This window comes from Lithobates pipiens, unplaced genomic scaffold (assembly GCF_037356315.1).
Source record: "Lithobates pipiens isolate NorthernLeopardFrog02 unplaced genomic scaffold, aLitPip1_a1.2 Scaffold_18, whole genome shotgun sequence".
In the NCBI taxonomy this organism is placed as follows: domain Eukaryota; kingdom Metazoa; phylum Chordata; class Amphibia; order Anura; family Ranidae; genus Lithobates; species Lithobates pipiens.
In genome coordinates, this window is record NW_027507758.1 from 290,011,712 (window position 1) to 290,029,384 (window position 17,673).

Consider the following 17,673-nt stretch of genomic DNA (forward strand, 5'->3'; position numbering starts at 1 on the left):
GGAAATTAGAGTACAGCTTGATAATGCCTTTTTTTGCACTTTGCAAACTGGCCTATTTCAATCCATTTTAATTCTGTTTACCAAATGTTTATATGTTTTTAACCACTTCAGCTCCGGAAGATTTACCCCCCTTCATTACCAGGCCATACGGCACTGGGGTATTTAAACTAACAATTGTGCAGTTGTGCAACGCTGTACCCAAATAAAACGTATGTCTTTCTTCCCCCACAAATAGAGCTTTCTTTTGGTGGTATTTCACCTCTGCATTTTTTTATTTTTTGTGCTACAAACAAAAAAAGACCAACAATTTTGAAAAACTCAAAAACAAAATTCTATCTGCCAGTGGCGGTGCATCCATTAAGGGCACTCGGGCGCCGCCCCCTCTCCAGTCACCCCCTCTATGTACTAAAGATAGATTCATCCATTGCATGAATCTATCAATGGTCGCTGTAGCCACCCCCCATTCAGGCATCCGGACCCTTTTCGGGTGTATTAGAGCCATATTAGAGCCATAGAGCTATAGGCACACTGCAAGTGCAAACCATTGTGTTCGCAGTGTACCCAGGTGTGATAGCAAAGCAAATGAATATTTGCTTTGCTAACAAAGAACCGCCTCTCAGCCAACAAGGAGGCCCAAATGTAATACCGGGCATCTGATTGGCTGAAAGTAGAGGTGATCATATTGGCTGCCGTGCAGAACAGGAAGAAGATACGCATGGAGGAGTCGGAGGACACACAGCATCCATCGCAGCACTACCCACAGCTCGCCGTCTGTCCCACTGCATATTATGGGCACAAAGGCTGAAATTGATAGAGCACAGTTAGCTGCATATTATGGACACAGGTGGCTGCTTTTGTTGGGCACAGAGTCTATATATGATAGACACAGTTGGCTACATATTGTGTGCACAGTTGGTTGCATATGATGGTCACAGTTGTCTGTATATGATGTGCATAGTTGGCTGCATATTATTAGCACAGTTAGTTGCATATGATGGGCAGAGTGGCTGCATATTATGGGAACAGTTGGTTGCATATGATGGGCACAGTTGGCTGCATATTATTGGCACAGTTGGCTGCATATGATGGTCAGAGTGACTGCATATGATATGCACAGTGGCTGCATATGATGTTTTTGTTTCAGTATTTGTCAGAATTTTTCAGTTTGTTTGCGCCCCCCAAAAATTTTGAGCATCAGCTGCCACTACTATCTGCTATAAAACACATCCAAAAAATTTAAAAAAAATCTAATTTTGTTATCAATTTAGGCAAATATGTATTCTGCTACATATTTTTGGTAAAAAAAACCCCAAGTCAATTGGTTTGCGCAAAAGTGTCAGCATCTACAAACTATAGGATATGTATATTTTTTTTTATACTAGTAATGGTGGCGATCAGTGACTTATAGCGGGACTGCGATATTGCAGCAGACAATTGAAAACTATCTGCCACTTTTGACACTTTTTTGGGAACTAATACAGTGATCAGTGCTAAAAAAAATATGCACTGTTACTGTACTAATGACACTGGCAGGGAAGGGGGTTAACATCTGGGGTGATCAAAGGGTTCAATGTTTTCCTAGCCAGTGTTTGTGTACTGTGTGGGAGGAGCTTTTACTAGCGGAAGACATGGAACTTTGTACCTGCTTTGCAGAGACCCAGGTTCCATGCCTTCACTACTGACAGAACGGCAATCTGCCTTGTTTACATAGGTACACAGGCAGAATGGCAGTCTGCCTAACAATTGGCGGGTGTCGGCAAACATCGAGTCGGCGGTACCCACTGTGTATAATCACGGCGGGAGCGAGCCTCCGGCGGCACGCATTCGCGTCCACTACCCAGAGGTGCAGGATTACGTATATATACAGTACACATGATCCTGCACACAGGGGACTCCCTGTAGCAGTAAAATTGCTATAGGGTAGTTGTGAAGTGGTTAAAGTGGTTGTAAAGGTCATTTTTGAATTAAAATAACAAACATGGTATACTTACCTGCTCTGTGCAATGGTATTGGCTCTGTCCTCTCTGCTTCTTCTCTGAGTGCCCCCATAGCAAGCGGTTCTCACTGCTCTCACTAAAGCCACTGAATGCAGGAAGTGAGCAGAATGGTAACATCGCTGGATCGAGAGTGATGTCAGGTAGGTGTTTAGGGAGGGCCAAGGGAGGCAAAGAAGCAAAAACAGTGGAAGGTTTTTTTACATTAATACAGAGAATGTAGAGTAAAAAACATTCTGTTCTTAGAACCACTTGAGTGCTTTCTACGGCTCAGGTGACTTTATTTTCCAAGTAGGTGTGACTCCAAACATACTATCAGCCATAACCTCTTGATTCCCTCTGCCTCCATATGTGTATCATTCTCTACATTTTATTAAAAGAGAATATACTGTGTCTTCATCTGTAGATTGCTTAAATACTTTAATTAATAATCTAATGCTATTTCTTACAAATATGCTCTTACTTTCAACTCAGGTTGTTGTGAAAGTGAAATTTGGCAATAAAGAATTTTCTACAAATGTTGTTCCAAAGCAAAATCTCTGCGATGGCCAGTGGCACAGAATTGCAGGTTTGTATTACCCACATTTGCCATAGGTATTCATCATAACCATTTGTTTATTTTTAGTTTATTTATTTAGATTTTTTTTTAATTTATATTATCTTAAATCAAATATACTAGCCTTAGAAAGAAAATTTTAAATTGGAAAATGGACTTTATAGGCACACGCATAGAATTGAGAAAAATAAATTAAAAATTAAAAATTAAATTAGAGTTAATATCATGGTTTTAACATATGTTAAAAAAGAAAAAACAACATTATAATATTATATGACCCCCAAAGACTCAAATAACACCTCCAAATTATATAATCTAATCCAAATAAGTGCAATTAGAAATAACCAGTAGCAGCATCCAATAGGAGCAAGGTGCGTGGAGTATATGAAGTCATAGAGAACGTTTGCTCCACATGTTACGTGCATGTTTGCGCTTCTTCAGGGGCTTGCAGATTTAATAAACATGTAAAAGAACATCAAATGAGTATATCATAATATCCAATACATAAAACAAAAACAGTGTAAACAATGAAATAGTCATTTTAATAAAGTCCAGTGAAGGAGAAGCCCAAGTCTAGTGACCACTAGGGGGCAGGAGACACAACCCTCACATCCATATATATCAAAATGGGGTCTAGTATAAAGATGAACTAAAGAGTGTGCATATGACAAATCAGGTATTAAATACTATATTCCACAGAAATAAATACTTACATAGTAAGAAGGTTTCTCAGTAGCATAACATAGGAAATTTGTATGAATATAGGTCAGACAAAAAGTCCCCATTTTATTTATTATTTCAGTAATTCAATTCAATAAGTAAAACTCATATTTTTTTTACGTTTGCAGTTTGCAGTGAAGCAAAAACAGAAAAGGAAAAACAAAAACGATATGTCCAAAACAGAGAAAGACATGCATTAACATAATCAGAAAGAGTTCAATAACTCCAGCGCTTCCTCCACAAGTTCTCTGTACAGACTTAGGGTACATGCAAATCAGGCAGTCACAAGCAATATTAAAAAAATAAAATGCCCAAATTAACCTTGAAAAAGGGTAACTAGACAACCCGAGAGGGAAGAAAGGAGAGGGAAAGAGAAAGATAGAGGAAAGGAGAGAAAAGAAACAGACGGGCATAATGGTAGGGGAAGAGGATACCCAAGATGCAGGAAGAGTTAGGTCGGAAGAGTGAGTAAACTGGGAGGGGGCGAGCCCAGAGGCTGTATAGCACCAGAACTCTAGGACAGGGGTATGTGTATATATGAGGCCCAAGGTTCCCAAGTTTGTTCAAACAGATTGCTTTGGTTATTATCAATACTAGCATTTTTTCATGAATCATGATCCCCGATATTTTATGTTTGAATTGTCCAAAAAATACTGTTTTCCATGTTCCTGCTATAGTGACTTTCACTGGCAGCAAGATAAAATAGACCAGCCATTTCAAGGGAGTGTGGCCACATGGTGGCAAATCATTAAGTAGAGCTAAGTGTGGTTGTTGTTCAATGGGGAGCCCTGTCACCTTTCGGGGGATGAAAAACACCCTATTCCAGAAATGCCTAATTTTAGAACATTGAAACTCATTTATTTTATCGATGCGTTACACACAGAGTGATATATTTCAAGCATTTCTTTCTTTTCATTTTGATGATTATGGCTTATAGCTAGTGAAAACCCAAAATCCTGTATCTCAGAAAACTAGAATACTGCATAAGACCAATATAAAAAAGGATTTGTAATACAGAAATGTTGGCTTACTGAAAAGTAGGTCCATGTACAGAACAATATGCAATAATTGGCTCCCCAAATAATCACAGACTGTGGAAACTTCATACTGGACATCATACAACTTGGATTCTGTGCCTCGCCACATTTCCTCCAGACTCTGGAACCTTGATTTCCAAATGAAATGCTAAATTTTCCACAGTCTGTGATTTGGGGTGCCATGTCATCTGCTGCTGCTGTTGGTCCACTGTATGCCGCATTGATGCAGTAATTTATGCAAAAGGAGCCCCGACCAAGTATTGGGTGCATACTTTACTGTACATGGACATACCTTTGAGTAAACCAACATTTCTGTATTAAAATACTTTTTTTTTATTGATCTTATGTAAAATTCGAATTTTCTGAAATACTGAATTTCTGGTTTTCACTAGCTGTAAGCCATCATCAAAATTAAAACAAAGAAATGCTTGGAATATATCACCCTCTATATAAAATATAAGTTTCACTTTTTGAATTGAATTACTAAAATAAATTATTAATATACTTTTTGAGGATATTCAAATTTTATGAGATGCATCTGTATATGTAAAGTGCTGTGTAAATTGTTGGAGCTACATAAGTACCTGTAATAAATACAAATGGTTTTAGCAGTGCAAAGTGGGTCAAGCTGCACCCCCTGTCTCAGGGCCCACAGTAACATTATCAGAAGCTCATAATATGTTATCTTATCCTATCTTATCCTACCCTTCCTATACTTATTTGTAAAATAGGAATACAGGAAGGACATTTTTCAGTAGATTAGGAGGAGTAATAAATAGTGGTGTTGTATTTCAAATAAAGCACAGTAATGTAAAATAAATAAAGTATAAACTTGGATGTCAGACTTCTAGAAAATGGTTGCCACACTGGAAGGGATCCATAGTAATGGAGGCGTTAGGCGTCTTCGTGTTTGGCTTCCCTCCAGAGGGAGGCATAAGTGGCCAGAGAGGACAATATCCTTCCCCCTCACTGCAAGGGTTACATCTCCATTAACCCTAGGGAATGAGGAATACAATGCTCTGGTACTCTTCTCTGCTATGGGTTGTGAGCAGTACCTTACTGACCACAGGCCAAGTGAGTTTGGTGAAGGACCAACACAGTATTTGATCAGAAAACCTGCAACATAAACCTTCAAGCACAAGTGCACTATAAAACAACACTCATCCTTTCTCTGATCTAACCTAACACACCCTCCTCCACAGAGTCATATTTACATTGATCCAACAGCCATAGTTCCTGGCCACACCTGTGCATTGCAGCTCTGTAGACTTCTATAGGATCATCTGCAATCATCTATGGACACAGCCCATAGAAGCCTGCAAGGCCACTAATGCTCAGGCTTGGCCAGGACAATGGAGACTTGAACAGCGGCCATTGGATTGAGGTAAGTATCCATATGGAAAGGGAGGGTGAGTTGGTTTAGGCCAGGGTAAGAGAGAGAGATCCTATACTACAGAGTACCTTATGCTCTGAGGAGCTGGCTGCCGCTTGCAGCATATACCAGAACCTATAGATCTGAACTGACAAAACTATCTCTAACTTTCACAAAGAAATCCCTGTGTTCCCCCCTTTTCTAACTTTATTATGGCCCCAGAACTTCTCACTAGCAGCTCCTACTAGCGCTCCATCCCCCCCTTTCTAAACTTAGGCCAGGGTAAGGACACTAAAAGGATAAATGCCCTTTCTTTTTGGTCTACTTATCCTTTAACTGCTTGCCGACCAGACGCCATCATTATGCTGTGGCCGGTCGGCACGATACAGCGAATCGCCGTAGGTGTATGTCCGCTCCTTTGACAGTTATTGGAGAGAAGAGACAGATCGTCAGTTACTAGTAATTAGGAACAGCGATCGGTTGGCTCCTCTTTATCCCCTTGATCGCCCCTAGTGTTAACCCCTTCCTTGCCAGTGACATTTATACAGTAATCAGTGCAATTTTTATAGCACTGATCATTGTATAAATGTCAATGGTCCCAAAAAAGTGTCAAAAGTGTCTGATCTGTCCGCCGCAATGTCGCAGTCCCACTAAAAATTGCTGATCGCCGCCATTACTAGTTACAGTACATTTAAGATACTGACCTTGAAAATTATTCAAATAAGAAAACATTTCCACTCATGAAATTACTCTTTCTCTGTATAATTAAATAATAAATGTAAAGAAAGTGAAGTATGTGACCACTATAGCAGAATACATTCTCAGAAGTAACAACTTAAACTATATATCAAGTTTAACAAGTGAATATCATCCCTGTGTGTCTTATTGCAGTTATAAGAGATGGCAATGTGCTGCAGCTGGACGTGGACTCTGAGATAAACCATGTCGTAGGTCCACTGAACAAAAAGCTAGTTAACCTCAAAGAGCCTGTGTTTGTTGGAGGAGTTCCAGGTAAGAACGGCCACAGCATAACATCCCTTATACAAGCTACCCTTGTTTGCTTGTTTTCCAATCTAAATATATTTGTGATTATTAACATTTTTCCTTTTATGCGTTTTCTCTCCCTTTTAGATGCCTTGCTTGCGCCAAGTCTGACAACAAGAAACTCATTCACAGGCTGCATCCGCAACTTTGTGATAGACAAGCTGCCAGTGAGCTTTAGCAAAGCCTCCCTAGTCAGTGGAGCAGTTAGTGTAAACACCTGCCCTTCGTCCTAACAGTGGCAATGTACAATTAACTTTGTAATAAATCTATGTTCTAATAAAGATTGTCCGTTTTAATATATAAAATAATATGTTATGGTGAAAGGGTATAAGAACAAGTAAAACGCTGCTTGCAAGATAGCTATAAAATCCCACTTGGAGAACAAATACTCGATTTTATTATTAGAACAAATTCACTAAATCCTGGTGATGTTGGCTGCTTTGCTTTGGAGATATAAACATTTTAATATATACATAATGATGGTCTCATCTACTTTAGACATGCTGTATATGTGTTATATAAAAATAAAAAAAGCAATTAAACTAGATGAAACTACTACAGTAACGATACCTACAGATACCTGATGGTGATGTCTGTTGTGTAAGAAATTTGATTTTGGAGGTCTAAAGCTTGATGCCGCGTACACACGATCGGAATTCTCATCGGAAAAAGCTCTGATGGTTTTCCTGATGGAATTCCGATGGAATTCGGCTCAAGCTGTCTTGCCTACACACCTTGCCTACACACGGTCACATCAAATTCCGATCATTTATAACGCGGTGACGTACTATACATACGACGGGACTAGAAAAAGGAAGTTCAATAGCCAGTAGCCAATAGCTTCTGTCTTGTAGTTGAATCTGAGCATGCGTGATTTTTGGCATGTCGGAATTGCTCACACACGATCGGAATTTCCGATAGAAAGTTTTTCCGTCTGGAAAATTGAGAACATGCTATCAATTTTTGGCTGGCGGGAATTCGGACAGCTAAATTTCCGATGGAGCTTACACACGGTCGCATTTTCCGATGAAAAGCTCTCATCTGTCCTTTTCTGTCCGGAAATCCGATCGTGTGTATGCAGCATCATATGCCCCGTATACACCGTCTGATTTTCTGATGGAAAATGTTCGATGGGAACTTTTTGTCAGAAATTCTGACCGTGTGTGGGCTCCATCGAACTTTCCGGCACACAAAATTTGAGATCTCGATCTCAAATTTTCCGACAACAAAATCCGTTGTCGGAAATTCCAATCGTGTGTACACAATTCCGAAGCACAAAGTTCTACGCGTGCTCGGAATCAAGCAGAAGAGCCGCACTGGCTATTGAACTTAAATTTTCTCGGCTCGTCGTACGTCACCACGTTTTTGACGTTTTGTGACCGTGTGTATGCAAGACAAGTTTGAGCCAACATCTGTCGTAAATAAATTCCATGGATTTTCCTGTCAGAATGTCCGATCGTGTGTACGCAGCAATACACACAGTACGATTGTTGGACAAACGAGCATCTGATTTTTGTCAAAAGGACATGTGCCAGGATCTTGTCTTGCATACTAAGGTTACACAAACTGTCGTGTCACAAACAAAAACGTAACAGAACAAAAATATTACAGCGCACACATGCAAAACTAACATTTACCTCCAGCAACAAACACAAACGTAGTGACGTACTAAGAGAAATTTAATCTCTTGAGCGCCACCCTTTGGGCCCCTTCTGCTTATTTTGTGTTTGGTGAGTATTGATTCCGAGCATGCGGGCTTGTACTTTTGACTTTTGTGTGACGGATTTGTGTACTAACCATTCGAAAATCTGACGTGGAGCTGCTGTTTGAAATTTACTTGCCTGTCATTAAACATTTCTTGGCCGAAAATTGGAAAACAATTGTTGAAAGGAGCGTACTAACGGTAAGAACTTCGGACAACAGCTTGTCAATCGACAATCCCCTTCTGATTTCCATACCGTGTGTACAAGACTTTAGGCTCCATGCACACTGGGCTTAAAAAAATGTCTGTTGGGAGTAAAATCGCTCATAGAGAGGGTTTTACATTTTTTCTTCCAGTAAGCTCCAATAAGAAACGCAATCCAGAGGGGGTTTTTATTCTGCCTCTAAACGTTGAGCTCAAATTATGCCTGTAAACATCCTAATGTGCTTGGACACATAGGATAACATTGAGCTGCTTCTACAGGCAGAACACAAAACTCCTGTAGAAGCAAAGTTTTTTTTTTTTAAGCCAGCGTTCATGGAGCCTGAGACTTCCTTTCCACTTGCGGTTTTGGGTGGGGGTAAATCAGCAGTTGAGCTGCATTTTTACCACCTCCTTAGGCTACAAACACAGCCATAAGGAGTTGTTCACATGCTGCATCCACAACACTTTGCTTTTCAGCCTGCAAAATGTATCCTCCTTGTTGCTTTTGGTGGGAAGTACAACAGCAAAAAGTGGCTTGCGATATTCCCATTAAATACAAAGTTGTTTGGCTGCCTAGAAAAAAATCAGGCATACAGGAGGTGCCAGTATCACTTCCTGAATGCCTGCCAGTTGCGCCTGTACCAACCGATCACACATGGATATCTCTTCAGACAGCAATGCAGGTGTAAACAAGCAATATAAACATGAAAAGGTAGGTGGCACTGCCAAGAAACATAGAAATATAATGACCGCATGGGCCAAAGCAATCTTGAAAGTGCATGTGCAAGTGCAAATTGTTACCAAAACTGCAAATGATTCTATTGTGCCAGAAACTTCATCATCAATAAACAAAAATAGTTGTGTACCAAAAATATTCAACTATAAACAGAATTATAAAGTGCTAATAAACCGCTGGCAACAAAAGTGAGTACACCCCTAATTGAAAATGTCCGAATTGGGCCCAAAGTGTCCAGCACTGCCTTAACCCTCTTGGGCATGGAGTTCACCAGAGCTTCACAGGTTGCCACTGGAGTCCTCTTCCACTCCTCCATGACGACATCACAAAGCTGGTGGATGTTAGAGACCTTGCGCTCCCCCATCTTCCATTTGAGGATGCCCCACATATGCTCAATAGGGTTTAGGTCTGGAGACATGCTTGGCCAGTCCATCACCTTTACCCTCAGCTTCTTTAGCAAGGCAGTGGTCGTCTTGGAGTTGTGTTTGGGGTCATTATCAAGTTGGAATACTGCCCCGCGGCACAGTCTCTGAAGGGAGGGGATCATGCTCTGCTTCAGTGTGTCACAGTACCTGTTGGCATTCATGGTTGCTTCAATGAACTCTAGCACCCAGTGCCAGCAGCACTCATACAGCCCCAGACCATGACATTCCCACTACCATGATGCTTGACTGCAGGTAATGGTTCCAGTATTCCATGTCCTTAGTCTGCTTGTCTTCAGCAAACTGATTGCGGGCCTTCCTATGCATCATCTTTTTGGGACAACAGGCATGCAGACCAATTTGATGCAGTGTGTGGCGTATGGTCTGAGCACTGAAATGCTGAAACTCCACCCCTTCAACCTCTGCAGCAATGTTGGCAGCACTCGTACGTCTATTTCCTAAAAACAACCTCTGCATATGACGCTGAGCAGCTGCACTCAACTTCTTTGGTCGACCATGACGAGGCCTGTTCTGAGTGAAACCTGTCTTGTTAAACCAATGTATGGTCTTGGCCAACCTGCTGCAGCTCAGTTTCAGGGTCTTGGCAATCTTTTTATAGCCTAGGCCATCTTTATGTAGAGCAACAGTTCTTTTTTTTCAGATCTTCAGAGGGTTCTTTGCCATGAGGTGCCATGTTGAACTTCCATTGACAAGTATGAGAGACTGAGAGCGATAACACCAAATTTAACACACCTGTTCCCCATTCACACCTGAGACCTTGTAACACTAATGAGTCATATGACACCAGGGATGGAAAATGGCTAATTGGGTCCAATTTGGACATTTTCACTTAGGGGTGTATTCACTTTTGTTGCCAGCGGTTTAATGTGAGGGGTGTACTCACTTTTGTGATATTTTACATATCTCTATATATATATATATATATATATATATATATATATATATATATATATAGGCTTACCTGTAAAGTTAAGGTGGTTGTAATGGGTTTACAACCACTTTAACAAAAGTCATTCTGTTTCCCTCAAATACTGAAATCACAGACCCAGGCAGTTAAATGTGAGACAGGGAATGGAATGTAGTGACTGTTCAGCAGGGTGCAAGTGTTCCTACAAATATGGGCAATGGCGAGGCAATGTTGCCTGACTACCGTGTCTTTAACCACTTTCAGACCGGACCATTTTGCTGGTAAATGACCAGAGGTCTTTTTACACTTTGGCACTGCGCTGCTTTAACTGGTAATTGCGCGGTCATGCAATGTTGTAACCAAACAAAATTTGCGTCCTTTTCTTCCCACAAATAGAGCTTTCTTTTGATGGTATTTGATTGCCTCTGCGATTTTTATTTTTTGCGATATAAACGTAAAAAGACCGCAAATTTTGAAAAAAAATGATATTTTCTACTTTTTGTTATTAGAAAAATCCAATAAACTCAATTTTAGTCATACATTTAGGCCAAAATGTATTCAGCCACATGTCTTTGGTAAAAAAAAAGTCAATAATTGTATATTTATTGGTTTGCACAAAAGTTGTCACATCTACAAACTAAGGTACGTTTTCTGGAATTTACGCAGCTTTTAGTTTACGACTGCCTATCTCATTTCTTGAGGTGCTAAAATGGCAGGGCAGTACAAAACCCCCCCAAATGACCCCATTTTGGAAAGTAGACCCCCTAAGGAAATTGATAAGAGGCATGTTGAGCCCATTGAATATTTTATTTTTTTGCCTCAAGCGATTGAATAATGACAAAAAAAAAATTTTTTTTTTTTTTTTACACAAAGTTGTCACTAAATGATATATTGCTCACACATGCTATGGGCGTATGTGAAATGACACCCCAAAATAAATTCTGCTGCTTCTCCTGAGTATGGGGATACCACATATGTGGGACTTTTTGGGAGCCTAGCCGCGTACGGGGCCCCGAAAACCAAGCACCGCCTTCAGGCTTTCTAAGGGCGTAAATTTTTGAGTTCACTTCTCACTACCTATTACAGTTTTGAAGGCCATAAAATGCCAAGATGGCACAAAACCCCCACAAATGACCCCATTTTAGAAAGTAGACACCCCAAGCTATTTGCTGAGAGGCATGTTGAGTTCATGGAATATTTTATATTTTGCCACAAGTTGCGGGAAAATTACAAACTTTTTTTTTTTTTTAACAAAGTTGTCACTAAATGATATATTGCTCATGCATGCCATGGGCATATGTGAAATGACACCCCAAAATAAATTCTGCTGCTTCTCCTGAGTACGGGGATACCACATATGTGGGACTTTTTGGGAGCCTAGCCGCGTACGGGGCCCCGAAAACCAAGCACCGCCTTCAGGCTTTCTAAGGGCGTAAATTTTTGAGTTCACTTCTCACTACCTATTACAGTTTTGAAGGCCATAAAATGCCAAGATGGCACAAAACCCCCACAAATGACCCCATTTTAGAAAGTAGACACCCCAAGCTATTTGCTGAGAGGCATGTTGAGTCCATGGAATATTTTATATTTTGCCACAAGTTGCGGGAAAATTACAAACTTTTTTTTTTTTTTTTCACAAAGTTGTCACTAAATGATATATTGCTCACGCATGCCATGGGCATATGTGAAATGACACCCCAAAATAAATTCTGCTGCTTCTCCTGAGTATGGGGATACCACATATGTGGGACTTTTTGGGAGCCTAGCCGCGTACGGGGCCCCGAAAACCAAGCACCGCCTTCAGGCTTTCTAAGGGCGTTACAGTTTTGAAGGCCATAAAATGCCAAGATGGCACAAACCCCCCCCCCCAAATGACCCCATTTTGGAAAGTAGACACCCCTAAATTTAGGGGTACACTAGTGAGACTAGGTAATAAATGGCGGGTGCCCTGAAACTATAAAAAAATAACTAACCAACCAGCGTCACCTGTAACAGTTATATGGTGATCACTGGTGAAAGGGTTAACTAGGGGGCAATTAGGGGGCTTTATGCGGTAGTATATGGGGGTCCCTGGCGCTATAAAAAGCTGCAGCGAACCTAAATACCTACCTGCCTAACTAGCGTCACCTGTGACACTAATACAGCGATCAGAAAAACGATCGCTTATTAGGCTGGGTTCACACTGGAGCGATGCGGGAACGCCACGAATGCGCGGCGGGTTCCCGCATCGCATGCCTCCCGGCGGCAGTTCACACTGCCCTATGCGAACTGCTGGGAGTGTCAGTGAAATGTTACTGACACCCCCAGATCAGTTCGCATATCGCAGTGCGATCTGCAAACTCGGATCGCATGGTGTGAACACCCATGCGATCCGATTCTGCTGCGGGCCAAAAAAAGGGTCCCGTGCGAATTTGCGGCGGGTGCGGCGGGTGCGGCGAATGGCTGAACTCGAATCGCACAGAGATCGGATGTGATTTGCACTGCAGTGCGGTGCGAATCACATCCGTTCTCATAAACTGCTGCAATGTGAACCCAGCCTTAGTGACACTGGCGACGGGGGGTGATCACGGGGTTAAACCTTTATTGGGGGGGTTAGGGGGGTACCTTAGAACTAAAGGGGACTAACCCTAACTGCCCTAACAGTTATTAGTCACAAATGACACCCGCCGGGTGATCAGGGGGTTAAACCTTTATTAGGTAATAAATGGCGGGTGCCCTGAAACTATAAAAAAATAACTAACCAACCAGCGTCACCTGTAACAGTTATATGGTGATCACTGGTGAAAGGGTTAACTAGGGGGCAATCAGGGGGCTTTATGCGGTAGTATATGGGGGTCCCTGGCGCTATAAAAAGCTGCGGCGAACCTAAATACCTACCTGCCTAACTAGCGTCACCTGTGACACTAATACGGCGATCAGAAAAATGATCGCTTATTAGGCTGGGTTCACACTGGAGCGATGCGGAAACGCCGCGAATCCGCGGCGGGTTCCCGCATCGCATGCCTCCCGGCGGCAGTTCACACTGCCCTATGCGAACTGCTGGGAGTGTCAGTGAAATGTTACTGACACCCCCAGATCAGTTCGCATATCGCAGTGCGATCTGCAAACTCGGATCACATGGTGTGAACACCCATGCGATCCGATTCTGCTGCGGGCCAAAAAAAGGGTCCCGTGCGAATTTGCGGCGGGTGCGGCGGGTGCGGCGAATGGCTGAACTCGAATCGCACAGAGATCGGATGTGATTTGCACTGCAGTGCGGTGCGAATCACATTCGTTCTCATAAACCGCTGCAATGTGAACCCAGCCTTAGTGACACTGGCGACGGGGGGTGATCACGGGGTTAAACCTTTATTGGGGGGGTTAGGGGGGTACATTAGAACTAAAGGGGGCTAACTCTAACTGCCCTAACAGTTATTACAGTCACAAATGACACCAATGCAAAAAAAAAAAAAAAAAAAAAAAAAAATGACATTGGTGTCACTGTGACTGGGGGGCAGGGGTAATTGGGGGGGGTGATCGGGGGGTAAAGGGGGGGTGTGAGTGTGCCTGGCATGTTCTACTGTGTGTGTAGAGTGTTGGTGCAACTTACTGATCCGCTCTCCTCCGTGTCGGAACGAAAAATACCGACACGGAGGAGAGAATACATCACTTCCTCTCCTGTGTTTACATTACAGGAGAGGAAGTGATGTCACCGGGGATTTCTATTCGTCGGGAGCGATCGCGAGGGGGTGGCCATGAATGAATGGCCGTCCCCTCGTCCGGGATCGCTCCCGAACGAATACCGACCGCCGCAGGCACCGGGCGGGGGCCCGATCGGGCCCCCGACCCGCGGGAGGCAAGGGACGTACATGTATGTCCTTATGCCTGCCCGTGCCATTGTACCGACGTACATCGGCGTGCGGCGGTCGGCAACTGGTTAATGAGTGGGCAAACGCCCGCTCATCCCTCCTGCGACCAAAGAATCAAACAACAAGTTCCCCAAAAGGCCCAACTGGCCACCTTGTAACCGGTTCAGACCACGCCCCCAGGAACACCTGGAGATGTAGCCAGGGTCCCTCTTAGGTGGGATTTCCATCACCGTCCCACTCTTGGAAGCGTGGCAGGACCAGCACACGACCTCTGGAGCTGTGGCAGGATCAACATACCAACCTCTGCAGCTGTGGCTGGATGGATCCCCTCCGTGGGTAACAGCAGCCCCCCAGATCATGTCCCTTTAAGAGTCAGTGAGGCTGCTCTATCAGGGGACTTCATATCCCATAATCCTTGGCTGCAGATCTTGCTGATTGGCCCTGTCCTTCTGCTAATAGTGAGACTGGAGAGAAAGAGAGCAGAGAGGGCTGATGTCTGTGTCTTTCAGGAGAGGGAGGGGTGAAAATCCCCCTTGCAGCTGCTGCCAGGCAGCTCTCTCCCCTTATATATAATCTCTTGTTAAATCATAATAGCAACAGAAACTATCCAAATTACCCTGATCAAAAGTTTGCATACCCTGGTGATTTTGGCCTGATAACATGCACACAGCTTGGCATAAAGGGGTTTGAATGGCTATTAAAGGTTATATCCTCACCTACGATCTGTTTACTTGTAATAAGTCTGTGTGTTTAAAAGGTCAATGAGTTTGTGGACTCCTGGGGAGTCATGGGGAAAGCAAAAGAATTGTCAAAGGATCTGCAGGAAAAGGTAGTAGACCTGTATAAAACAGGAAAGGGATATAAAAAGGTAATCAAGGAATTGAGAATGCCAATCAGTAGTGTTCGAACTCTAATCAAGAAGTGGAAAATGAGGGGTTCTGTTGAAACCAAACCACGGTCAGGTAGACCAGCAAAAATTTCAGCCACAACTACCAGGAAAATTGTTCGAGATGCAAAGAAAAACGCACAAATAACTTCATGTGAAATACAGGACTCTCTGAAAACATGTGGTGTGGCTGTTTCAAGATGCAGAATAATGAGGCACTTGAAGAAAGATGTTTTACATGGTCAAGTCGCCAGAAGAAAGCCATTCCTACGCAAATGCCACAAAGTATCCCACTTACAATATGCCAAAAAGCACAGAGACAAGCCTCAAACCTTCTGGCACAAAGTCATTTGAAGTGATGAGACCAAAATTGAGCTTTTCGGGCACAACCATAAATGCTACATTTGGAGAGGAGTCAACAAGGCCTATGATGAAAGATACACCATTCCTACTGTGTGAACTACAAAGGCACAGGAAATTTGTTCAAAATTGATGGCAAGATGAATGCAGTATGTTATCAAAAAATACTGGAGGAACATTTGCATTTATCAGCCAGGAAGATGCACATGGGACGTACTTGGACATTCCAACATGACAATGATCCAAAACACAAGGCCAAGTCGGCCTGTCATTGGCTAGAGCAGAATAAAGTGAAGGTTCTGGAGTGGCCATCTCAGTCTCCTGATTGGGCATATTTTGCATCTGAGAAGATGAAGAGCCTCATCCACAAATACCACAAAAGACTTCAAGCTGTCATTGATGTTAAAGGGGGCAATACACGGTATTAAGAACTGGGGTATGTAAACTTTTGATCAGGGTAATTTGGGTAGTTTCTGTTGTCATTATGATTTAAAAAGAGTAAACACAGTTGATTGATAATAAATTGCTAACCATGATCAAAAGAAAAGTTTTTGTGTTATCATTCATATTCTCTGAAAAATGGCCAAGAAATCATCAATTCTGCCAGGGTATGTAAACTTATGAGCACAACTGTGTATGTATATGTGTGTGTGTGTGTATATATATATATATATATATATATATATATATATCGCTTTGTCTATATATATCTATATCTCTCTCTATATATCTATCTTTCTCTATATATATCTATCTCTCTCTCTATATCTCTCCAAAGTGACTATATGCGACAGATTAGTCACAACTTCTGGGCAGAAAGTGATCAACACTCTTGCTCCGCTCTCGGTTCCACACTCACCCGATAGTTGCAACCCTGCAGAGGTAAAACGCATGTAGTTAAATCAACCTTTAATCCAGGTATCCAATGTAGGGATCTCGTCCACGGTGTATTAGATCATGGGATATTCGCTTGTGGATGGATGGAAAGAAAGGACAATCATAGTGTAAATCCGATTTTTTTTTAAAAAGGTTTTTTTTATTTATAAAAAAGGCAGTCAGCTAGTGGCAAAAGCATGAACAGAGATCCAACAGATCTGGCACAGTGTGCGTTCCACAGACCAAATACAGGAAACCAGAAGTACCGGAAGTGACATGATCGCATTCCAAGTTCTTCCTTATGCGTTTCGTCGTCAGAAGCGGCGATGACGTCTGATGATGAAACACGCAATGTGGAGCTTGGAACGCGATCACGTCACTTCCGGTACTTCTGTTCATGCTTTTGGCACTAGATAAGTGCCTTTTTTATTGGATTTACACTATGAATATTTTTCATAGTTTTACAAGGTAATATCTAGATGTGATGTAGTATGTGGATGTATCAGGAAGTTTTCCCACTTTGACCACTGGGGGCACGGACGTCAATGTAGTCCTTTTGTCCTTCTGTGGATTATTCTAAGCAATTAGTTATATGGAATAATGCTGTGAGAACTCTCAGTGCACTCCCACATACACACAAGGGGTTATTTACTAAAGGAAAATACACTTTGCACTGCAAGTGCACTTGGAAGTGCAGTCGCTGTAGATCTGAGGGGGACATGCAAGGAAAATTAAAAACAGCATTTTAGCTTGCACATGATTGGATGATAAAATCAGCAAGGCTTCTCTTCATTTCAGATCTACCCTTTAGATTTCACACCTGAGCGTTTTGTAGCTTGAAGCCTGAAGCTACAAAACGCTAGAGGGGAAAAAATCTATTATTCTCAATGGAGATGGTTCACATCTCCACTACATGTCGCCTGAAGCTCAAACAAGTTCCGGACCCTTTTTTGTCACTCCAATTGAGCAGATTTGGGCGTTTTTCTTC

General features: G+C 42.2%; 1 protein-coding gene across 1 annotated transcript in view; it reads left to right on the plus strand.

Annotated features, from left to right (window-relative positions):
• LAMA4 (laminin subunit alpha 4) overlaps positions 1 to 7,004 on the plus strand; it is a 183,996-nt gene extending 176,992 nt beyond the window's left edge. The window contains exons 38-40 of the mRNA XM_077487095.1: positions 2,469 to 2,562; positions 6,571 to 6,690; positions 6,811 to 7,004. Of these exons, the coding sequence (XP_077343221.1) occupies positions 2,469 to 2,562; positions 6,571 to 6,690; positions 6,811 to 6,956 (360 nt within the window). The 3' untranslated portion in view covers positions 6,957 to 7,004. The remainder of the gene's footprint in view (positions 1 to 2,468; positions 2,563 to 6,570; positions 6,691 to 6,810) is intronic.
• Positions 7,005 to 17,673: the final 10,669 nt, after the last annotated feature.